This window comes from Littorina saxatilis, linkage group LG7, assembly GCF_037325665.1.
Source record: "Littorina saxatilis isolate snail1 linkage group LG7, US_GU_Lsax_2.0, whole genome shotgun sequence".
Classification (NCBI taxonomy): Eukaryota; Metazoa; Mollusca; class Gastropoda; order Littorinimorpha; family Littorinidae; genus Littorina; species Littorina saxatilis.
Genome location: NC_090251.1, coordinates 26,226,035 through 26,251,667, shown reverse-complemented (window position 1 = coordinate 26,251,667; position 25,633 = coordinate 26,226,035). Strand labels below are relative to the sequence as shown.

At 41.6% G+C, this 25,633-nt stretch overlaps 2 protein-coding genes across 3 annotated transcripts in view; one reads left to right on the top strand and one right to left on the bottom strand.

Annotated features, from left to right (window-relative positions):
• LOC138971029 (uncharacterized) overlaps positions 1-25,633 on the bottom strand; it is a 417,720-nt gene that overhangs the window by 235,614 nt on the left and 156,473 nt on the right. The window lies entirely within an intron of this gene.
• LOC138971026 (dentin sialophosphoprotein-like) lies at positions 5,646-16,668 on the top strand. The gene is made up of 7 exons (XM_070343627.1): positions 5,646-5,892; positions 6,236-9,005; positions 9,386-9,507; positions 10,578-10,715; positions 12,162-12,254; positions 12,882-13,059; positions 13,870-16,668. The coding sequence occupies exons 1-7, from the start codon at positions 5,884-5,886 to the stop codon at positions 14,232-14,234; spliced, it is 3,675 nt and encodes a 1,224-aa protein (XP_070199728.1). The 5' UTR covers positions 5,646-5,883; the 3' UTR covers positions 14,235-16,668.

The window sequence follows — 25,633 nt, the reverse complement described above, 5'->3', positions numbered from 1 at the left end:
TGACACAAAAACCTCGCGTTTTCTGCTGCTCATGCGCTCCACATCTGCATCAGTAGAAATGACATAACACAAGAGATAAACAAGAAAAATGTTCATTCAAAATGAACAGCGTCGATGCAATGTCCACCAAAGATTTATTTTGGGAAGTGTTAAAAGGTTAGGGTCAAAAGTCAATGAATTGCATGTTGTGCTGGATATATAAATTGTTTATTTCAGTCAATGCTTGCTATGAATTGATCAAACAGCCACAAGAAAAAACAAGTCGCGTAAGGCGAAATTACTACATTTAGTCAAGCTGTGGAACTCACAGAATGAAACTGAACGTAGTCCGCCGCTAGTGCAAAAGGCAGTGAAAGTGACGAGCCTGTTTGGCGCGGTAACGGTTGCGCTGTGCTTCATAGCACGCTTTACTGTACCTCTCTTCGTTTTAACTTTCTGAGCATGTTTTTAATCCAAACATATCATATCTATATGTTTTTGGAATCAGGAACCGACAAGGAATAAGATGAAATAGTTTTTAAAACGATTTCGGAAATTTAATTTTGATCATAATTTTTATATTTTTAATTTTCAGAGCTTGTTTTTAATCCAAATATAACATATTTATATGTTTTTGGAATCAGAAAAGGATGAAGAATAAGATGAACGTAAATTTGGATCGTTTTATAATTTATTTATTTTTTTACAATTTTCAGATTTTTAATGACCAAAGTCATTAATTAATTTTTAAGCCACCAAACTGAAATGCAATACGGAAGTCCGGCCTTCGTCGAAGATTGCTTGGCCAAAATTTCAATCAATTTGATTGAAAAATGAGGGTGTGACAGTGCAGCCTCAACTTGTACAAAAAAGCCGGATATGACGTCATAAAAGACGTTTATAAAAAAAACAAAAAAAACCCGTCCTGGAATATCATTCCCAGGAAGTCTCATGTCAAATTTCATAAAGATCGGTCCAGTAGTTTAGTCTGAATCGTTCTACACACACACAGACAGACACACACACACACACACACACACACACACACACACACACACACACACACACACACACACGCACATACACCAAGACCCTCGTCTCGATTCCCCCCTCTATGTTAAGACATTTAGTAAAAACTTTTTAATTAAAAAATAGCGCTTGTTTGAAACAGGTAGAAAGGAAGAGTTGATATTGCAATATCTGTACGTGGGAATGTGGTGAAAAAGAGTGCTAAAAGTAGTAAGTCGGCCTCAGATCCATTTCAAATATTTATTGCAGAAAAACAAAATACAAATTAAAAACAAAACTACAGAACCATTACCAGGTGTCATAGGAATGTTTGAAAACAATAGTTTTAATTTTACACTGTAAATACAGGAATCAGAATTAAACACCTCAAATTGGCACATGCATAATGAATCACCTGGAATTGCAACAGGGAGATACTGAAGTAATTGGAAACAAACACTTGAAATTGACAGAGAAACAATTGAAAATATATTACTGACATGAGCGTACAATATTTTAATGGAAGTGCATTTTTAGCACGAAGCATCCGCAGGAGGATGCACTAACAATTACATAGTGCCACAAAATGTGTACGGACATTTCACAACCGTGCATTATTAGCACAGAACACATACATGGGGGCGCACAAAACATTATTGTACCATGATGATGATCGGGATTGTTGAAGATCTTTTCTTGTGCAAGGCGCCCCTGTATGACCGCAACTGATCCAACCGGCCGCATCTGAACAAACGACGTCGAAACGGCGCGAAACACGTCCTCTCGGTTGGTCTCGGATTGACTCGGCTCCTCTCGGTCTTTTTTTTGTGTGTGTCTTTTTTTCTTTTCCTTATGGTCGGAGTGGTATATTTATGTACATCTTAGATTAAAAAAAAAACACCCGAAAGCTGTGTTTAATCGTTTCGCGTAAATTGTAAATTTTTTTTCAGCTTTGAAATTGTTTTGGCTTGGAGAGTCCGCGCGCTTTGGCTTGGAGACTAATTCTCCACAGGCACGTTCTTCCCAACCACAGATACCAGCGTCGTCCGCGACGCTGGAACAAGATAGCAAAGAAAACTACCTGTTCTGGATAGATCATTGATTTGGCTTCATCCTAGCTCTTATATCAAAGTTGCCAAAATGCGCCTATTCTGAGTTTTGGTAGATCATTTAATTGGTACCTGACGTTTTTGTCAATTCAATTTTGGGGCTACCCTTATTTCGGCGACGGTCACGTGACACCTATAACAGAAATCTTTCATCCGAAAAGTGTGCCAGATAGCCAAGTGGAGGGCCTTCAATGGCATAGCATGTTTAAAGGAGGACCGGCACGGTTGGCCCAGTGGTAAGGCGTCCGCCCCGTGATCGGGAGGTCGTGGGTTCGAACCCCGGCTGGGTCATACCTAAGACTTTAAAATTGGCAATCTAGTGGCTGCTCCGCCTTGCGTCTGGCATTATGGGGTTAGTGCTAGGACTGGTTGGTCCGGTGTCAGAATAATGTGACTGGGTGAGACATGAAGCCTGTGCTGCGACTTCTGTCTTGTGTGTGGCGCACGTTATGTCAAAGCAGCACCGCCCTGATATGGCCCTTCGTGGTCGGCTGGGCGTTAAGCAAACAAACAAACAAATGTTTAAAGGAAATGACATGGGAATGAATGTTTAAGTTGGGGTACGAAAATGGGTGCATTAAAACATGTTTGGAGAGTTGATATAGGTGTGGAATGGTGCAGTGCATCACGTAGACCTTTCAGGTGTTCACCTCGCTGTCGTTCGGGACAACAATTGTGTAATGGGTCTAACCTTTTGTGGCCTTACAGCTGACCCGATGACTTGTTCTGTGGCTGACTTTGTGGAGGGTCAAGTCGTTCACTCTTTTGTTTGTTTGTTTGTTTTTGTGTTTACTTTTCGTGGAAGTTTTTGCTGTGTGTGTGTGTGTGTGTGTGTGTGTGTGTGTGTGTGTGTGTGTGTGTGTGTGTGTGTGTGTGTGTGTGTGTGTGTGTGTGTTTTGGAGGAGGATATTGTCCAGAGTTGGAGGGGGGAGGGAACGTGTTTGTTTTTATAGTGTTGCTGCCTTGTTTTGTTACTTATGTTTTGTTTTAAGCTGTACACAAACTGATTCGCATGGTAACTAACAGAAAGAAATTATTTTGAAGACTCGAGTCGAACGCGGTCAACCAGTACTTTGATTTAATTAAAGGAAAGAAAAATCTATGAGAGAAAAAAGCGATGCTACACTCGAGGTGTGGGATAATCAGAGCGTGATGTCAGCAGATACAGGGTAGATTTGAAGTAGCGCTTGACGCCTAGTTTCCATTACACTGGCGACTCGCTTCTCTCCCCTGACTCGCCAGATGCTCTCCGTCTGCCACTGGGAGGGTGGGTATCAACGGTGCAGGACAAATAGAATGGGAGGGGTGGGAGAGAGAGAGAGGGTGGGAGAGAGAGGGAGAGAGAGAGAGCGAGAGAGAGAGAGAGAGAGAGGGAGGAAGGGAGTGAGTGAGTGAGAGAGAAAGAGACTGAGAGAGACAGAAAGAGACACAGAGAGGGAGAGACACAGAGAGAAAGTGAAGAGGGTTAGAAGTGAGATCAAATTTGTTGTGGGGCTTGGAAGGATAATTTTTTGTTCACGGCGAGGGGCTTGGAAGGAGAATTTTTCGTTCACGGCGAGAACGGGAGAGATGTGTGGGGATGTCTATCTATATATCTATCTATCTGTCTATCTGTCTGTCTGTCTGTCTGTCTATTTATCCGGGCTGTTCTTCGTCTTTCCGCCGAGTTTCAAGTTTGTCTGTGCGTTTCGTTTATATGCTAATTTCTTTGTGCTTTTCTTCTTCTTTCTTTCTTTGTTTCGTTCTTTCGTTCGTTCTTTTTTTCTTTCTGTCTTTCTGTATTACTCTTGACATCGTTTTTCTATATCTCCGTGCCCAGAGAAAAACGCGAAAAAGAGACGGGATAGAGTGTGGTTGAGTGATAGAGGATTTACAGTTGGCATCATGTTTTTGAAACCCGTAATTGCGTAAAGGGATTCAAAGTCACACATTCCAACATAATACCTTACCTCTACCGCACTATAAATTCAAGCAATTGCCAGACAATGGTCAGCATTTGACAGAGGGGAGCTTGTTTCAAGTTTTCATTCCAAATCCCCATAAAAGACAATCTTTCTCCGCCACACAGTCTCTTCGGCTGTTTTCTGGGGCGGTGGTCTCGCTAAACAAATATTTTCTTTTTACTGCTGGCCGTGGTACTCGTACCACGCCTTCTCCTAGCCTCTGCCGACTTTTTCCACTCTCGCTAGGTGTCTAATTCAAAGAATTTACTTTTGCGTGGTTTATTTTACCCCTGAGCCATCGTGAGCCCGTGTGATCCAGTTTCCCTTTTTCACAATGAAGTCGTCAGTTAGTAATTTAAATGCGACTTGATGTGAGCTTATCTGCAATAGCACGTTATTATGTACATCTGACTATGCACGAAACAAACGGCTGTGGTTCACAAGAACTCTAGCGATGGCTTTTGACTGTTGAGAGGAACTGGCGATAGGCATAAACCTGCTACGAGAAACACGACCTTGCGTGACCCTGCTTCCGGGCTTTTCTTTTTTCAAACTTTCAAAACTTCGAATTGTACTGATCTTGTCTTGATGAAAAAAGAATTCTTTTATGATCTAAGAATGTTTGTGTAACAAGCTGTCAATTTATTATTTAGATTTTAAAAGTTAGGTCCAGCGCCAAAACGCACCACGGTCAGATTGTCTCTGAGCAAATCCGCAAAATTGATTCTTTAAAAAATTGCTCGCTCTTTACGTAGGGCACCTAGGATGTTCCCGTTTGGTGAGCGTTCAAATGGAAGGGTGTTTGTACTGTGTGTAAAAGCCTGACAGTATCTGTGATGGTTATACGGGAGGCGCACTGTGCCTTTAAAGATACACTCCTTCCTGTAAAACGTTCGTGTAAACCACAACAGATATGTGATCGTGAAGGCTTAGGCACTGGATAAGAGCATGTTTCCATCTAGACTTGAACTAACAATGTACAGCCTAAATGCTTCTTGTTCAGACTAGAGTAGGATTCAGAAAAATACTTTTTTTTGCGATTTATATATTTTTTTAATTTTTACTGAATTAATTTCGTGACGTCAATTTTCCGAATAATTTACCACAACAAATCTCTCTGCACAGGGAACATTCAGACTGTAGGATTTGGGCACGTGACCAAGTGGAAGGATACTCTCATTCCATTTTAAAGGCCAATAAGATCGTGTTCACACGAACAGGGAAGATATTCTCAAGAATTGGGATGTTATGTTATCGCACTGATACAGTCAGTTGTATTGAGACATTCCAAAATTGAAAGCTGATACTGCATTGGTATTGCTTGAAGCTGCCTATAGTTGTACGGCAGTTTTAACACAAGTTTTGTCTATTGCGGAACCTACGTTATATACATTAACAAAAATACTTCAATATCAAATTTCATTTTAACGTCAATAAAAACATATCGTTTGTTTGTGGTCTTAGGGTTTGCCTTTTTCTTCTTGTTCAAACAATTACAACACCGACGTAGACCGATGTAAGATTAGACCGATCTCCAGGTCAATTTAGCCATTGGCTCGTATCTCAAAACGCTCCTTCTAAAATGTACAATCTTATATTCATTTCTTACTTAATCTTTTGTCCAGGTGTCAAGTTATTCCGTGCGACCACACAGAGGCAGACTGCTGTCCAAGAGATCGGATGGACCTGAACCTGACTGCATAAAGTGTCAGCCAGGGACCTTCGCCACCAAGCCCTGCTTCCATGGCGTGGCCACGGTCTGCAAGAGTTGTCTCCAGGGCACATTTACCTCCCTTCCCAACCTGGATAAGAAGTGTCAGCCATGCGTGCCGTGTGGGAATGAGATGTTTGAGGTAGGCGGAAGTTGTATGTTCACATAATGCTTCATCTTTGAATATATGTGACAGTGCACAGAAGAACATAGTATATTGGATATTTGATTTGCACGACAAATTAGATATTAACATCTTTATCAAGAGGAAAACATGAGCACCATGCATATTCATTGTGCAGTTCGTGATTTGGATATCATGAGCTTTTAAATGCACAAAGGATCAGTGCCTGTAGCTGGGTTTGTGGAAATTTATTTCAGGAGGTACGGAATATAAAGCTTTTCAGAAAGTGTGTCTTATGACAATGTTCGATTTCCAACACTAGTCACAATGCCTTACATGAATAGTTCCTCTGTTGTTTCAGGTACAAGCGTGCACCAGTACCTCCGATACCGTATGCGATTCCTGTTCCTCCCCGACCGGAAAAGATCACTCAGCTTGCATCGGGGTGGTGGATAGTGACGTAGCAGACATGTACGAAATGATGCAGGGTGACGACCACACCACCCTTTCTGATGAGGTCAACGTGAAACCAACCTCCGGTGACGTCAAGCCGCCTAGTGACGTCAAACCTTCGCCCAATGACGTCAACCAGGGTGGAAGCGAAGTGGACACGAACGGGGAAGAGATCCCTGAAGAAGTAGTCACCGATGACGTCAAACTAGAAGCTACGTCATCCGATGACGTCGACGCACTTCTGGAGACGATCACTCCGGTAGAAGGAGGGGAAGGAAGTGGTGACGTACAGGGCGACAGTTTTGACATTGTGGGAGAGACGCCGCTAACAGAGGGTGAAGAGAAAGTTATCCCTGTAGCACAGACACCCACACCGGCTGGCCAGGCGGAGAAGCAGACCAATCCAGACACCAACTACATCTTTGGCGAGGAAACTGGCTCAGACCAAGTGGATGATCCCCACGATGATGAAGACAACGATGTTACTCCCACACCAGAAGCCGAGGGCGATCTTAATGCTGCTGTCGTTCCGGTAGATGACAGTGACGATGATAAAGAAGAGAAAGAGGCCACTCCAATGCCTGAAACTGCGGACAGCAAAGACGGAGATGCTGAAGCTGAAGACACTGACGAAGATAAAGAAGATGAGAAAGATGATACTACTCCAACACCGGAGACTGACACAATAACCGAAGCTGGAGAGAATCTTGTCGTAGTCGATGCCGAAGCAGACGAGAAAAGTGACGAAGAGGACGATGAAACACCAGAGGATGAAGTCGACGACGTCGATGTCGTTGATGTAGAGGAGACTGCAGAAACGCCTCTGCCAGCAGTCGTAACACAAGCACAAGCAGAGCCAGACCAAAACGAAACATCGACCACACCTGAACCAGCAGATGAGGACAAAAAAGGTGACGATGAAGATGATGATGATGATGGTGATAAAACTCCAACTCCCGAACCTACTGTCCCTATCACTTTACAGGAAGGTGGTGTTGATGAAGACGACGGTGACGATGAAAACAAAACTTCCTCAGCGATTAGCCCTGACCGTACAGTCCCAGTCATAGTTCCGGAAGAAGATGCTACTCCAGCAGCAGCTGCTGAAACTATGACCTCAGAAATCGTTGCCTTTGGGTCCATTCCTGGTGCGGTTTTACAGAGCGTGTCTGTTGAACAAAACACGACGGATGTTGAAGAAGCTGAGAATGATGAGGATGATAAGCATGGAGATGTAGACGACGACGACGACTCTGAAGACGACGACGACGACGACGACAACGTTGACACATCCCCAGTACTGGAAGTACAAGATGTGGACGATGACAAAAATGAAACTGCTCCTGCCCTTGAAGTTGGGGAGACACAAGTCAACGAAACCGTCGTCGATGATGATGATGAAAAAGACAAAACGGAGGTCCTTACCGATCATGAACTGGGAGAAGACGATGACGATGACGATGAAACAACAGGAGGTACAACGCCAGTTGCTGACACAGATGACGATGACACTTCAAATGCAACTATTCACACACCTGAAGCAACCAGCAATGAAACAGACGACACACATGTACCAATTGTTATTCCACCTTCACACGACGACGAAGACGACGATCATGACGATGATAAAAATACAACCGTCCTGCCCACAGAAACGTCCAGCAACGAAACAGACGACGACACACATGTACCCATTGTTCTTCCACCTTCTCACGAAGACGAAGACGACGATCATGACGATGATAAAAATACAACCGTCCTGCCCACAGAAATGTCTAGCAATGAAACAGACGACGACACACATGTACCTATTGTTCTTCCTCCTTCACACGACGACGAAGACGACGATCATGCCGATGATAAAAATACGACCGTCCGGCTCACAGAAACGTCCAGCAACGAAACAGACGACGACACACATGTACCCATTGTTCTTCCACCTTCTCACGACGACGAAGACGAAGACGACGATCATGACGATGATAAAAATACAACCGTCCTGCCCACAGAAACGTCCAGCAACGAAACAGACGACGATACCCGCGTACCCGTCGTGCTGCCACCTTTAGACGACGACAAAAACGACGATCTTGACAGTAACAAAAATACAACCGTCCTGTCCACAGAAACGTCAAGTAACCAAACAGACGACGATACCCTTGTACCTATCGTGCTGCCACCTTCGGACGATGATGATGTTAAAGAAGATGAAGAGAAACCAACTACAAGTTCGTCGCCAGAGGCAGCAAAGAATGACACAGAGTCTGATGTTGTCATACCAGTTGGCTCTGTACCAGACGAAGACAAGGATGATGACGATACTGCTCAAACATCCACACCCTTTCCACCACCAACATCGCCAGAACCAGCGACAACCGATGACGACGATGATAGCATTGACATCGTGGTACCAGTTGGCGAATCGTCCCAAACGCCTTCCACAACGCAGAGAATCCCAACATTGGAAGAGGTCGAATCAACACTAGCACCTGAGGAGCAGGTCGTGGACATTGGATCTGGCGAAGTCCCTGGCATCGTCGTGGGCGGGGACAAGGGGGAGGAGCCTGAGTACAACGTGACAGGAGGGGCGGGGCCAGAAGAGAAAGAGGGCGGAGTTGACGTGGTGATTGGCGTGGGGGTGGTGGAAACAACTAGGAAAACCCCTGGTCATCCCGGAGGTAAGTGTGTTTCTGTTGACGCTTGAAGACACCTCCCTTACCATGTAAACAATCATGTATAATTACCGCAGATTTGTGAAGGATCTTTCCACTTGTTCTCTGCATAACAGAAATCGTCAGCCTGGTAGCTTTCCTTCTCTTTCAGAATTAATTTTGCAAGTGACATCTATCAGGAAAGATAATTCATACTCTGCACAGGAAGCCGCTGCCAGGTTTATTAGTCCATGTGAATCCATTAAACAAATGGGCTGATCTCAGATGGTGTTCATAACAGAGGTCCAGAATGATGGGCGCTGTAGTTTCAGTGTTGACATTTGCATGTTTTATTTCTTCTAATGATCAAATATAGCATTTAAAGATTTCTGTATTTTTTTTTCAAGATGGCACAAGACACGGGGAAGGGCAGATGGTTCTGATCGGAGAGAAAGACAACGAGGACGCGGAGGTCGAAGAGACGAATGAAACACATGAACATTTAGAAATTGAATCATCTCACCAAGGGGTAGGTCTCTGTCTCTGTCTCTCTCCCCTCTCTTCTCTCCCTCTCTTCTTTCTCTATCTTCCTCTCTCTCTCTCTCTCTTCTCTCTCTTCCTCTCTCCTTTCTCTTTCTCTCTCTCTCTGATCTTCCTCTCTCTCTTCCTCTCTCTCTTCTCTCTTCTCTCTCTTCCTCTCTCTCTCTCTCTCTTTCTCTCTCTCTCTTCCTCTCTCTCTCTCTCTCTTTCTCTCTCTCTCTCTCTCTCTCTCTCTCTTTCTAGATCGGTGCAAACATGTTTTGTCTCATTATATGCTCCTTCTTTGTCATACACGTGTGTGGGTGTCTACAGTTGATTCATTGTATTGTTCTCTTCACATCTTACACAGTTTTACTCAATATTCGGGGAAAATGCATCTGACCATTACGTTTGAGTTTGCAGTTCCTGCGGGAACGCAGTGAACGATTTTATCGGTGGAAATGTTGCAAGACTGAGCTAAGCTTCACCTTAATGTTGGGAATAAAAAGGGGGGTTGGTGGGGGCTGGAGAAGACTCATGTGAGTGAAGGAGGGTATTGCAGATTAAAGATACATTCCTTCCCGTGTCATACACCACAGATCTGTCCAGGATTGTACAGACAATCAAAGCATTTTTCCATTTGAAAACTGACCACAAATCAGCAGCCTGGATGTGTCCGGTGCAGTGTATATGTTTTGCTGATTATTTTTGCATATTGACATTGGTGTCAAACTGTAAAATGAATTCAGCAACAATTGTCCACTCTGCATCGACAGTGACAATGCTGTGGAATTTGTGTATAAATGTGTTCAGGTGGAAAGATTCTCTTATGTACCCAATGTAAAATTCTGAACAGACGTTGAAAAGGTACCATATTTTTGGCGAGGTTTCGAATAGGTATCGACTAGAAGTTAATTCAGATAATTTATTCAAGACCAATTTGATACCTATTCGCCCCCTATACGGTACTTTCTTTTGCACGGGGGTTAGCTTTCAGGAGAAGGAAGGTAACTTTTAACTTCCAACAGCACATGTCACCATCATGATGCTTTAACTGTAATCCATGTGTTCATTAACCAGGACACCGAAGAAGACATGGACAGCAAAAAGAGAACAGCACTGATTGTGGGCGTGGCTGTAGGGGGCGTGGCCTTGTTCGCCATTGGTTTCTTCACGACGCGACACTGCAAGAATCGTAGAAAGTTCAAGGTCATGAAAGTAAGTACCTTTCTTGTTATGAATGTATGTGGAACAAGAAAAAAAGAAGCTTTTGTGTCAATTTCATTTGATTGTGTAAGTCTTTGTTATGGTGAAGCATCCTGTCTTTTCTGTGTTCGTGTTTTTTTGTTTTTTTATTTTTATTTTTGTTTATGTATGAGGTTTTTTGACTCACATGCGAAGCAAAAGTGAGTCTATGTACTCACCCGAGTCGTCCGTCCGTCCGTCCGTCCGGACGTCCGGACGTCCGGAAAACTTTAACGTTGGATATTTCTTGGACACTATTCAGTCTATCAGTACCAAATTTGGCAAGATGGTGTATGATGACAAGGCCCCAAAAAACATACATAGCATCTTGACCTTGCTTCAAGGTCAAGGTCGCAGGGGCCATAAATGTTGCCTAAAAAACAGCTATTTTTCACATTTTTCCCATTTTCTCTGAAGTTTTTGAGATTGAATACCTCACCTATATATGATATATAGGGCAAAGTAAGCCCCATCTTTTGATACCAGTTTGGTTTACCTTGCTTCAAGGTCAAGGTCACAGGAGCTCTTCAAAGTTGGATTGTATACATATTTTGAAGTGACCTTGACCCTGAACTATGGAAGATAACTGTTTCAAACTTAAAAATTATGTGGGGCACATGTTATGCTTTCATCATGAGACACATTTGGTCACATATGATCAAGGTCAAGGTCACTTTGACCCTTATGAAATGTGACCAAAATAAGGTAGTGAACCACTAAAAGTGACCATATCTCATGGTAGAAAGAGCCAATAAGCACCATTGTACTTCCTATGTCTTGAATTAACAGCTTTGTGTTGCATGACCTTGGATGACCTTGACCTTGGGTCAAGGTCACATGTATTTTGGCAGGAAAAATGTGTAAAGCATGTGAGTCGTATGGGCTTTGCCCTTCTTGTTCTTCCTTTTCTCCTTCTTATTTCTGTTTCCTTTCTGTATTTCTGGCTTATACTTTTGTATTGGGTAGAGAAGAGAAGGGATGGGCGAGTGGGTGTGTGTGAATCGATAGTATTGATATCTACGACGGACAAAAAGCGGAGATGCAAGATGTGAAATGACGGATCTTAATCGGGTGTGCATGGTCGCATTGTTCGATTCATTTGACATTTTTCCGCAGAAAACATGTTGATTCACTCTGGCATGCTTACTACCAGACATAATGTTGTTAGAGTTGGGCGGGTGTGGGATGGGGAAGGGGGGGGGGGGTTATAGGTTATATAACGTCGTATATCAGCATTTGCTTTATCTGGGGAGTAAGCAAACCAACTTTTCATAACATAATAAACTCAATGACTTCACTGAAATTGCATAATAGTACGTAAAACGAAACTGTCGTGTGAGACATAAGAAGCTGTTTGCTGTTTTGACTTGTTGTGCTGAATGTCTTGATGTGCACGTGCATGTTGTGTGTCGTTGTCAGAAAGTTGAACATGGTAACGGACCAATGGACGGCAAGGACGAGGTGGCCATAGAGTTCCGTCCCTTGCATGGGGGCAGTGGCATTTATGATGAGGTAACCAACACGTGATTGCCGTTAACGTAAATGTTGGTAATTGTTGTTGTTGTTGTTGTTGTTTTGGTGGGCTGTGTACTGTTCTTATTAATGCTACTGTTCTTCGTTTCGTTTTGTTGTTGTGTTTTTTGTTTTGTTTTGATTGGCTCGTCTGTTGCATCAAGTTATTTTTTTAATTTTACTTTTTATTCTTTTGATAACCAAGTGTCTGATGTTTGTGAATAACTTCAACTTTCATTTGTCAAAGAAGATGGCCATTATCAGAATAAGTCCACCGGAACTGCAATATCATGTTTATAGAGTTTCGAAGTGGTTCCTCAGTGAGGTATAACTTGCACGAAACTAGATTTTGTGCATGTATTCAGTGGATAACACACAATGTTTGTATATACCAGCGAACATTTAAGACTCAAGACTTAAGATTTTACCGTCTTTATAAAAACAAGTACAATTTTAATTGCATCGATTTTTTTTTATGTCTGCATCATGCATTTAGATTTAAAAAAAACACCAGGTCCTGTTTGTGACCAGAAGGTTCGTGCTTTTGAGAGAATAAGATAAGCTTGCCATGACAAGCTTGAAGCTAGCTGAAGTATACATTTTTACAACATGTTTTTCTGTGGTCAGGTGGATGAGGTTGGTAATGTATCCAGCAACAACGGTAGCTACAGGAAGGTGAAGGAGGGAGGATACACCCCTGTAGCCAGCAGCCCCGCCACTTTCAACACCTTCACCGCCCCTAGCGGCGACACGTACGCTGTGGTCAACAAGAAACGCAAGCCTCCCCCGAAAGAAGACGTCCACGGTGAGTGCTTGGGCCTTACTGTGGTCATTTCTTGACACTTTGTGACGTGTGTTGTCTTGTTATATCCTTTTCTACACACAAAAATAACTGTTTATTACAAATGTTTACAGGGATACGTTTTGTGTGTGTGAGTGTGAGTTCTGACTTTGTTACAATTACGGCCTTACTGTGGTCATTTCTTCGCGCTTCGTAACGCGTGTTGTCTTACTCTCTCCTGTTCTGATTTTGTTGAAATTGTCAATTCCAGGTGTTTACAGGGATCATGTGTGTGTGTGTTTGTGAGTTCTGACTTCGTCACAATTGCACCTTACTGTGGTAATTTCTGTCACGCTTTGTAAGGTGCGTTGTCTTATTCTCTCCTGTTCGGATTGTTTTTTAATTGTAAATTCCAGGTGTTGACAGGGATACGTTTTGTGTGTGTGTTTGTTCTGTCTTCGTTATAATGTGCACACCATTTTGATCGTGCAACATAATGTTGAACGTGTTTGCCTCTGACGTACACTTCAAACAACCCATGAGCTAAAATTAGCATCTTAACTTGAATCAGCTGCTGAGGAGGTAGTCTCAGTTATTCGTACCAGACACCACCACCCCCCACCCCTCTCCTCCAAATTTTCGACAAATATTTCAGTTAAATATGTATAGGATTATCCTCCTCTTTTTTCGTCATTGTCGTCGTCGCTGTTGTCGTTCTTGCTGTTGTTCTCTCTCACTCGGAAGACTTTCACAACATTACTTTTTCAATCTCCAACTTCTTTTTAAAGATGTCAATCCAAAAGTAATGCATCCAAGCGGGTTTGGTTGTTTCAGACCCCCACGTGAACGGTATCGACAAGATTCGCTACATGGACGAGACAACAGACGAGGAAGGGGGCGAACCGACCGTGCACGACAGACTTCTCCCTCCTACCCGACCCCACGCGGCGCTACCGGAAGTCGAAGAAGAAGAGAGCAAAATCCGGCCACCGGAACCGGAAAAGCAGGCATCTACTTCCGGTGACAGCCAGACGTCCTTGTCGACTGACGTCATCGAGAATCTTGAGAAAAAGATGGCGAACGGAGGAAGCAGTGAGGTTCTTGGGAGCGAGACGTCTGATGATGTCCCTCCCAAAGAGGCCATGACAGGTTCACAAGAAAATGTTGTCTGTAGAGAAAACGGTCTCGCACAAAGTTAAGTCATGCCACAGTATAGATGTATTCCATTCATACTGTTACATCCTAAACAGGAATGCGTGGTTGGAGGAGAAAAAATGATACCAGGGGAAAAAGAGAGGCTTAAAAGTCACAAGATTGACAACGGAAAATGAAAACTCCCCAACAGGAAAAGTCTGTTTTAAAGATGAAAAGATAACAGCATCAAAGGATTTTATTTTTCACAAACATAGAACTTTTCTGAACGTTTCTTTTGAATTTTTTCTTAAAAAAAAGGCTTTACAAAAAATATCACCTGTACGTTTTTACTCGAGCATTCTATGCCATAAAAGACACTTGCCTTTGCTACTTGGCATGCTTTTTTGTTTGAAGATTTCGTTCAGTATAAGGGTCACGTGGACGTACCAATACCGACATATTAAAGTTACTTTAAATAATTTGTCTGAGTACCTTAAAAGTTCGTTCTCTGAAGTTAAGCAATTTTCCCAAAAAATGTGCCCTTGCTTATTTCTTTGATCTGTTGATTTTGCCCTTTTGTGTATGTATATTTGTGTTGTTTTGTTCTTACCACTATCATTGTTCATTGAATCAAACTAACACTGCAGCTGTGAAATCATGTTGAAACATTCTGCGTAACTATAACTTGTTGAAGAATGCAATTTATCAAGAGATGGGATCTGAGATGAGTGCAAGAGACATGCTGAATGTATTCATTTGAACATTAACTTGATGAGACGAGAGAACCATTTTCACCAAATGCGCATGACACAAAAGAAACCGGAGTATATGCAGGGTAGACCTAACAGTTTTGTGTTGACAGTTTACAATGTAAGTTCAAGTGGTTGTTTATCGTATTAAGATCCCTTCCTTCCCGTGCAAACCATCCAGTAAATCAGCATAGATCCACTCAGGATTTCACGTGGGATATAAGAATATCCTTCTATTTGCAAGCAAACACACAAACACCCAAAATACAAACAAACAAACAAACAAACAATACAATGAACTACAGCCTTGCTCTTTTTCATGCAGACCTTGAATATTTTCAAAAACTGAACATTTACACCTGACATCCATGTCAACCTTCGAATTTCAATCAACACAGAACAACACAAATCAAAAATGCCCACTCTTCATTGGAAGCAGGAGGATTGTTGATGTCAATATGTGCCCAAGTGGTAGGGTATGCTTGTCCCATGTAAAATCTTGGGCAGAGATGAGTAAGCTTTGGCTTGCTTAAATAGTTTATACGGGAAAGGGGGTATGCCCATGTTCATGTGTGAACGATTATTACACCATCCAAAAGTCCCCGAGAAGTTGTGGATCATCACGACCTGCTTCAGTTTACACAGCATTTGGATGATGTGACTGTGTAGCTGTCAAAAGGCATAATTCCTTTTTGGCGAAGATATGGGGGTAGGGGCCTTTTTAAATAGTGTACATGCATTGTTGCAGTTTATGTGGCTGCTCGCATTATTATTCATAATATATTCATTTATGCAAATTTATGAAAGTTATGCAAATTCGTGAAATGTATGCAAATTTATGTATTTTTATGTTATTTTGTCTAGTGCAAAATCACAGTATGTGTGAATTAAGTTAGCGGACGAGTGTGTTTGAAGTTGCACATTTAATTGTCTCAGTGTTTATCTGTGAAATTACTGATGGTCATCGCTGCAACGATCGATGCGCATTGTAAACAATTGTTTGTTTGGGTTTGTACAAACATTTTCACGTCGGATAGGGTGAGGCGAATTCGGAATATATTTAAAATGGATGTGCAGCTTACATGCATAATCAATCACAGTAGAGGTCAAGGGGTCGAATTCGAAACTATGCGGGTCGATCCACCGTGTATCAAATTAGACTCATCCAGCTACGTTAAATATAAAATAAGGTTGAATCGTTATGATAAACATTCTCTTTTTCCATTAACAAAAACAAAACATTTTTGAGATACAAACATTTTCACCAACAATTTTTATTTTAGTGTCATTCGCTACATATTGTGTTTTTAATACTGTGTTGTTGTTATTTACATTGAAATATGTATTGCAAGTTGTGTTATTTCGGATTCATTTTGTTTGATGGACGCTATCTGTCTATTTACGTTGAGAGTTCGGCTTTGCAGTCCCCGTGAAATGATATGTAGCTGTGTTGGTAATTCTGATCTGCGGAAAGGAATTGCGCAATTAAGCTGTACATTCTTGTTTGGTTCGTTATTGCTTGCTCAAGTTGACCCTCCTGCTCCTATTAAGACTTTCTTTTGAGACTTCGCTTTAAAACAAAAATTAAGACCCTGCTTTCTTGGATTCAGGCATTACCTATCAGCTGTAAATGTACTGTTAATTTAAGACTCTGTCCTTAAAAACCTGATTTTGTGTGGTACATGTACTGAAATAGGAAATGACAGTTTTTCACAATCTTTTCAACCCCCTGCCCCCCCCCCCCCCCTCTACCAGCCCCCCCCCCCTCTACCCGCACCCCCCTCTACCCGCACCCCCCCCCCTCCCCAAACACCTTGCTCCCACCAACGGGCCCAACACCCTACTCCCGCCCCTCGAACCTTACATCTTGCAAATGTTTGTTTTTCTTCCACGCCTTTGTTGTTGTTTACTTCAATTAGAAAAAAAACCGTTGTTTGTTGTTGTTGTGTGTTTGTTAGCTTGGTTTTTTAATGTTCATTTGTTTCATGATGTTCAGTATACATACCTTGATTTGGTAGAAAAACGAGTTTTGGTGGAATATTAGACGGATTCTCATAACTATCTTGCTTCCCCGGAGTTTACTTTGCTATCTATTGTCTTGGTTTTAGAAGCTAGTTTGCAAAATGTAATATTTCATTGTAAATACTGCTTATGTGTGTTTGAGTGCGCGCGCGAGTGTGTATGTATGCGTGTGTGTGCGCGTGTCATTGGATGCATTAGTTTTGGTGCATGCGTGCGTGTGGGTGTTTGGTTGTGAGCGTGTATGTGGAGAGACTCGGAGACTCGGAGAGAGACAGAGAGAGAGAGAGAGAGATACACAGAGAGAGAGAGATACAGAGAGAGAGAGAGAGAGAGAGAGAGAGACAGACAGACAGACAGAGAGAGAGAGAGAGAGAGAGAGAGAGAGAGAGAGAGAGAGAGAGAGAGAGAGAGAGAGAGAGGTATTAACCAAAGACAGCAGTGCTCAGCGTAGGTTGAGCGCAGTGAATGAATTTGCATTATGAAGCTTCGTTGCCTACTGTTGCCCAGTAATGACTTGACATAAACACTAGCCACAAAGAGCTTTAACACACCTTAAAATTGGTTTTATCGTGAAAATATGGACCTGCCTTGAATATGGGTTAAAGATACCCTCTTTCCGTCGGTCTAAACCATCTTTTTCATAATTTCATCAACAGGATTTTACATAGGACAAGAGCATCCTACAGGCCGACTGCTTTCTGTTCAGAGCGGGGTTTCTTTGTTGAAACGGACACGTGCAAAGTTTCTCTCGCAAAAAAAGCACACGCACACAAACCGACTGCACAGGAAACAGACATGGCAGGCTGCACTCTTGACATATAATTATGCACAAGTGGAAGGATGCTCTTGTTCCATGTGAAAGCCTTGAGGACATCGTAGTGCAAGAAAGATTAGTTACTAGAACGTGTAGTTTTTGACTAAACGAAACAATCTAACGTTCCAATGAGTAACCTTTCCCGTTTGTGTGTGGTTTATTTTGGATTTTGGAACGTTAGAGACGGGCGCAGTGGCGGGGTGGTAAGACGTCGGACTCCTAATCGGAAGGTCGTGAGTTCGAATCCCAGTCGCTGCCGCATGGTGGGTTAAGAGCGGAGATTTTTCCGATCTCCCAGGTCAACTTATGTGCAGACCTGCTAGTGACTTAACCCCCTTCGTGTGTACACGCAAGCACAAGACTAAGTGCGCACGGAAAAGATCCTGTAATCCATGTCAGAGTTCGGTGGGTTATGAAAACATGAAAATACCCAGCATGCCTACCCAACGAAAGTGGAGTGAAGCTGACTATGCTCTCAGAGTATAGTGTGGGGAACCCAAATGAGCAAACGAGCTCACACGTAACCAGAAAAAATTCTGGAACACTTAAGAAGAAGAAGGAACGTTAGGTCTTCTCTGTTTTTAGATTTGTGATGCATTGCATAAGGGTGAAGCCAGGAAGGAAGGTATCTTTAAATTACCATAGAATGACATCACTGCGGATTATTTATGATTGATGTTGTTGGTACTGGACACAGTACAATATTGTACATATTTATTTACTGCTGTGTTGGAAATGTCAGTTTTTGTCCAAAGTGCTTTCATGTCAATAAAGCTGGAAGAAACGATTTGTTTGGTGTGTGTGTGTGTGGATGGGGATATTGTGTGAGGGTGTGTGTGATTGTGCAAGGGTGTGTGTGTGTGTGTGTGTGTGTGTGTGTGTGAATGATTATTGATGTGTATATTTGTACAATAGTTCATAAACGTACATTGCATATATGCAGACGCATCTAATTACACTTCGGTAACAAAAAAAATCCACAAAATAAATCAACAATTACAAGCAACTGCAACACTTATTCAATAGTTTACAGAAAGTTTTGAGTTTATTTGCAGGTTCTTGCTGATTATAGACAATATAAAATGCTCTCCTAGGCTAACAGTAGAATCAGTTAGACAATATCAATTTCGTTGCTTAACGGTAAACAGTGACAAAGAAGGTGCACTGCATATAACAGCTAACTGTAGGGTTCCCATCAACATCATATGATGGAGTAATATTACCTGCAGTCAACTACTGAGTGTAGAAAAATAAAGGGTTGTCATTGAGTCATATCAAAGAAGATTAAGTTTGAAAATACAACACCAAAAGCTGCTGCAATATTGTGCTATTCAAACTCTGTTCAGGTATAAAAAAAACACACGAAAAGGGCAAGCATCCAAATCAACTTCCCGTCCTTGAATTTTCTAAAAAAAAAAAAAAAAAAACTTAGATGCTTTTGAAAGTAAATATATACACTCACAACCATGCGAACAGCTGTTTTTACAACATGGCTGCGTGCACCCCTAAACGTTGCATCTATAGTTGAAATCGTCTCTTGTTGCGAACCCACAAACAACACCGTTTTTTTTATGTATTAACACACTTTCTTTCTTTCTTTATTTGGTGTTTGACGTCGTTTTCAACCACGAAGGTTATATCGCGACGGGGAAAGGGGGGAGATGGGATAGAACCACTTGTCAATTGTTTCTTGTTCACAAAAGCACTAATCAAAAATTTGCTCCAGGGGCTTGCAACGTAGTACAATATATTACCTTACTGGGAGAATGCAAGTTTCCAGTACAAAGGACTTAACATTTCTTACATACTGCTTGACTAAAATCTTTACAAACATTGACTATAATTGAGTCATATCAAAGAAGATTAATTTTGAAAATACAACACCAAAAGCTGCTGCAATATTGTGCTATTCAAACTCTGTTCAGGTATAAAAAAAAAACAACGAAAAGGGCAAGCATCCAAATGAACTTCCCGTCCTTGAATTTTCTAAAAAAAACAACAACAAAAAAACCAAACTTAGATGCTTTTGAAAGTAAATATATACACTCACAACCATGCGAACAGCTGTTTTTACAACATGGCTGCGCGCACCCCTATACGTTGCATCTATAGTTGAAATCGTCTCTTGTTGCGAACCCACAAACAACACCGTTTTTTTTATGTATTAACACACAAATACAAACATTTTGACAGGATTGCCTCAAAAGCATTTGTGAGAATCTTAATCAAATGAGGCAGAACGCTATTTTAATTTCTCACTTAATAATAATAATAATAAAGTGTATTTATATTGCGCCTATCCCTTACAAAAAACAAAAATATTTGGCTCTAAGCGCATTACAACATGTGAAGGACTTGGTACAATCAAGTCTGACAAGTACAACAGCACAATATACAGTCGGTCTCTTAGGTAAAAGCAGCTTCGACAGTTAAACACTTCTACTAAAAGATCCTCTAACAATTTACAAACATAGTTAAAGAACATCGAGTTAATAGGAATTAAAAAAAAAGGTTCTTATAATAAAACTATCTAGCGAACGACGAAGAAGAAGAAGAATAAAACTATCAATGTCAATGTATAACAAGTCATTCAACGTAAATGGCCAAAGAACAACAATAAAACAATGGTGATAAAACAGTTATACTCAATGGCTAATAACGAGGCAGAGTTAAATAGTATCGACACAAGATTAAAACAAAACATATTTCTGGAGACGAATTAACAACAATAAAGCAATGGTGATAAAACAGTTTTACTCAATGGCTAATAGCGAGGCAGAATTAAATAGTATCGACACAAGATTTAAACTAAACATATTCCTGGAGACGCATTTAATAATTATACATGTATCAAATAATCAATGTACAAAATACAGCCCTCGCAAGCAACCCGCCCCCAGCCGGCCCACAGCGCGCTACGATGGCAAGCGACCCCTCTCCTTAATGTGGCAAATACTGAACAGTGCACACAACCAATTACTCGCATATACTCGTGTCGCTCACTCGCACACACACACAAACACACACACGGACAACATCGAATCACTCGCACAGGCTAGGGGTTGAAGTATTCCCGGAAGAGGTGTGTTTTTAGAGAGGACTTGAAGGAAGGGAGAGAGGTAGAAAGGCGGACAGACATGGGCAGAGAGTTCCAAATAGAGGGAGCTGTGTAGGTAAAGGCGCGCTTGCCGAAAGCGTTCAGTTTGACGCGTGGGACAACAAGGTGCCCTGCGTCAGCGGATCTGAGGTTGCGTGTGGGGACGTGTGGCTTTAAGAGCGAAGACAGGTAAGAAGGGGCATGCATTTACAGAGCTTACTTTGTTTTCGTTTTCTTACCACAAACAACACCTGCAGTTGGAATTCAGATACAAAACTAAGACTATAGTTTACTCAGTACATTCATTTATATACTGTGGAGATTTGTGGTTATAGCTAGGATAAAAGAAAAAGACTGTAACAAAAATACAGCAACAATCAAGATAATAAAATGTTTGTTCGGAACAGGGGACAAAAATTAATTATTCCAGTAATACAAGTACATATAACACAACAGGTACCAGTATTCCGTATTTCTCTACCAATATTTTGCCAGCTGACTATAATAAATGCAGAGTTCTTTCTTTATTTAGTGTTTAACGTCGTTTTCAACCACGAAGGTTATATCGCGACGGGGAAAGGGGGGAGAGGGGATAGAGCCACTTGTCAATTGTTTCTTGTTCACAAAAGCACTAATCAAAAATTTGCTCCGGGGGCTTGCAACGTAGTACAATATATTACCTTACTGGGAGAATGCAAGTTTCCAGTACAAAGGACTTAACATTTCTTACATACTGCTTGACTAAAATCTTTACAAAAATTGACTATATTCTATACAAGAAACACTTAACAAGGGTAAAAGGAGAAACAGAATCCGTTAGTCGCCTTTTACGACATGCTGGGGAGCATCGGGTAAATTCTTCCCCCTAACCCGCGGGGGGAATTTTTCCAGCTGACTATAATAAATGCAGAGTAATATTGTAATATTTGCAATACTTATTCAAATGGCAGTGGTTACAGGTGTGCAAAATTGCTCGCTGAATAAAATAGAAACACAGGTGTCTTTACTACTCTCTCTCACTCGTACTCTCTCGCTTTGTACCCATACACACGTTCTCTTGTCTCTGCCTTGTTTTTTCTCATGTACATATTCATCTTGCTGTTGGATAAAGTTATAAAAAAAAATGGAATCCTACTGCATTTTCATTTTTAGGGTCTTGAAGCCACTTTAGTCAGGTCAAAGACATAATTATCTTCTTAAAATATAATGTACATGTATTTTTTTAATGGGGGAAGGATTGTTTTGTTTTGCTTAACGCCCAGCCGACCACGAAGGGCCATATCAGGGCGGTGCTGCTTTGACAAATAACGTGCGCCACACACAAGACAGAAGTCGCAGCACAGGCTTCATGTCTCACCCAGTCACATTATTCTGACACCGGACCAACCAGTCCTAGCACTAACCCCAACTAATGTCAGACGCCAGACGGAGCAGCCACTAGATTGCCAATTTTAAAGTCTTAGGTATGACCCGGCCGGGGTTCGAACCCACGACCTCCCGATCACGGGGCGGACGCCTTACCACTAGGCCAACCATGCCGGTTTGTTTATTTGGTGTTTAACGTCGTTTTCAACCACGACGGTTATATCGCGACGGGGGAAGGAGGAGATGGGATAGAGCCACTAGTCAATTGTTTCTCGTTCACAAAAGCACTAATCAAAAATTTGCTTTTCTTTATTTGGTGTTTAATGTCGTATTCAACCACGAAGGTTATATCGCGACGCGCAAAGGGGGGAGAGGGGATAGAGCCACTTGTCAATTGTTTCTTGTTCACAAAAGCACTAATCAAAAATTTGCTCCAGGGGCTTGCAACGTAGTACAATATATGACCTTACTGGGAGAATGCAAGTTTCCAGTACAAAGGACTTAACATTTCTTACATACTGCTTGACTAAATTCTTTACAAACATTGACTATATTCTATACAAGAAACACTTAACAAGGGTAAAAGGAGAAACAGAATCCGTTAGTCACTTCTTACGATATGCTGGGGAGCATCGGGTAAATTCTTCCCCCGAACCCGCGGGGGGGTTATTAACACACAAATACAAACATTTTGACAGGATTGCCTCAAAAGCAATTGTGAGAATCTTACTCAAATGAGGCAGAACGTTATTTTAATTTCTCACTTACTCTTGCTGCATGCATTTACAGAGCTTACTTTGTTTTTGTTTTCTTACCACAAACAACACCTGTAGTTTGTTTGTTTATTTGTTGCTTAACGTCCAGCCGACTACGCAGAGCCATATCAGGACGAGGAAAGGGGGAAGAAGGGGGCCACTTGTCAAGCGATTCCTGTTTACAAATGCACTAACCCATTACTTGTGTCCCAGCAGGCTTTAGTAAAACTAAATTAATACCTACTGGAAGATTACCAGTTTCCAGTATGTTAAAATAGGCTTAACCTATCTACTGCTGGACTTACATCAGAACACTAACAGATTAAACTATACATGAATCGCGAGACAAGCGGCAAGAGAAGAGATTTTTGGAAAAAATACAGGTGAATGAGCAAGAAGGCAGAAAAAAGAAAAGAATTCATGAAGAAAAAGAGAGCATGACAGGAAAGAGGAACCAAAAATCTACCTAACAGCAAACTAGAAAGCTCCTGCGGTTCCAAAAACAGGAGGGGCCTTTAATTTCATAACCGCAGTGCCCCACTGCGGGAAACACCTGTAGTTGGAATTCAGATTCAGATACAAAACTAAGACTATAGTTTACTCAGTACATTCATTAATATACTGTGGAGATTCGTGGTTATAGCTAGGATAAAAGAAAAAGACTGTAACAAAAATACAGCAACAATCAAGATAATAAAATGCTTGTTCGGAGCAGGGGACACAAATTAATTCTTCCAGTAATACAAGTACATGTATTAAAACACAACAGGTACCAGTATTCCATATTTCTCTACCAATATTTTGCCAGCTGACTATAATAAATGCAGAGTAATATTGTAATATTTGCAATACTTATTCAAATGGCAGTGGTTACAGGTTTGCAAAATTGATGAACATCATACATTCTTTCTTTATTTGGTGTTTAACGTCGTTTTCAACCACGAAGGTTATATCGCGACGGGGAAAGGAGGGAGATGGGATAGAGCCACTTGTCAATTGTTTCTTGTTCACAAAAGCACTAATCAAAAATTTGCTCCAGGGGCTTGCAACGTAGTACAATATATGACCTTACTGGGAGAATGCAAGTTTCCAGTACAAAAGACTTAACATTTCTTACATACTGCTTGACTAAAATCTTTACAAAAATTGACTATATTCTATACAAGAAACACTTAACAAGGGTAAAAGGAGAAACAGAATCCGTTAGTCGCCTCTTACGACATGCTGGGGAGCATCGGGTAAATTCTTCCCCCTAACCCGCGGGGTGAATTTTTCTAGCTGACTATAATAAATGCAGAGTAATATTGTAATATTTGCAATACTTATTCAAATGGCAGTGGTTACAGGTGTGCAAAATTGCTCGCTGAATAAAATAGAAACACAGGTGTCTTTACTACTCTCTCTCACTCTGTACCCATACACACGTTCTCTTGTCTCTGCCTCGTTTTTGGCTCACGTAAGTGTAGCCTATGCGATGCTAACTTTTGTCTGTCTGTGCGTGCGTGTGTGTGTGTGTGTGATAGAAACTTTAACATTTCCGAGTCTATGGATAAAGCTCGCATAAGAAGATTACGTCTCGGTCAAAAGTGTTTGAAGTGTGTGATAGAAACTTTAACATTTGAAGACGTCATATTATGACGTAAGAGGGTTAGACGTCACGCGAAGGAATTACTGAAAGTCTCGGTCATTGTTATTGTGAGCGGGCTGAGACTAGTTGGCAGATCTAGTGTCTCGCTTTCCTGCACAGTTTCACCTATGCTTACTGTGTGTGTGTGTGTGTGTGTGTGTGTGTATGTATGTGTGTGTGTGTGTGTGTGTGTGTGTGTGTGTGTGTGTGTGTGCGTGCGTGCGTGTGTGTGTGTGTGACGGAGTGATTGAGTTTGTGTTACTGTTTGTCGATTTCTTACGTGAGCCTTGAAGGCTTCGCCTCTTGTTTCTCATGCACATATTCATCTTGCTGTTAAATAAAGTTATAAAAAAAAAAATGGAATCCTACTGCATTTTCATTTTTAGGGTCTTGAAGCCACTTCAGTCAGGTCAAGACATAATTATCTTCTTAAAATATAGTGTACATGTAATTTTTTAATGGGGGAAGGATCGTTTTGTTTTGCTTAACGCCCAGCCGACCACGAAGGGCCATATCAGGGCGGTGCTGCTTTCACATTTAACGCGCCACACACAAGACAGAAGTCGCAGCACAGGCTTCATGTCTCACCCAATCACATTATTCTGACACCAGACCAACCAGTCCTAGCACTAACCCCATAATGCCAGACGCCAGACTGAGCAGCCACTAGATTGCCAATTTTAAAGTCTTAGGTATGACCCGGCCGGGGTTTGAACTCACGACCTCCCGATCACGGGGCGGACGCCTTACCATTAGGCCAACCGTGCCGGTACTTTTTAATGGGGGAAGGAGGGGAAATCTGTTTTGGAACATAAACTACAACACTGTTCTTCACTCCTTTTTGCCTCAAGAGAAACAAAGTAATGTTTGACAGCCCTCAGAATGAGTCCAGTTACTATTTATCTATCATAATAATGTAGATCGACCTCCGCTTGCAATGAAACTGAATATTTGGCAAGTTCAATGCATGTTTGGCAATGCTGTAAAAACATTTACACATACATTTTACTTCTTGGTTTTGGCTGCATGTGGACT

Bases quoted from the DNA above. Each gene is read 5' to 3' on its own strand.
- LOC138971026 (XM_070343627.1), top strand. The intron at 10,716-12,161 runs GTAAGTACCTTT...TGTCGTTGTCAG, and splicing joins GAAAGTTCAAGGTCATGAAA to AAAGTTGAACATGGTAACGG. The intron at 12,255-12,881 runs GTAACCAACACG...TTCTGTGGTCAG, and splicing joins GCAGTGGCATTTATGATGAG to GTGGATGAGGTTGGTAATGT.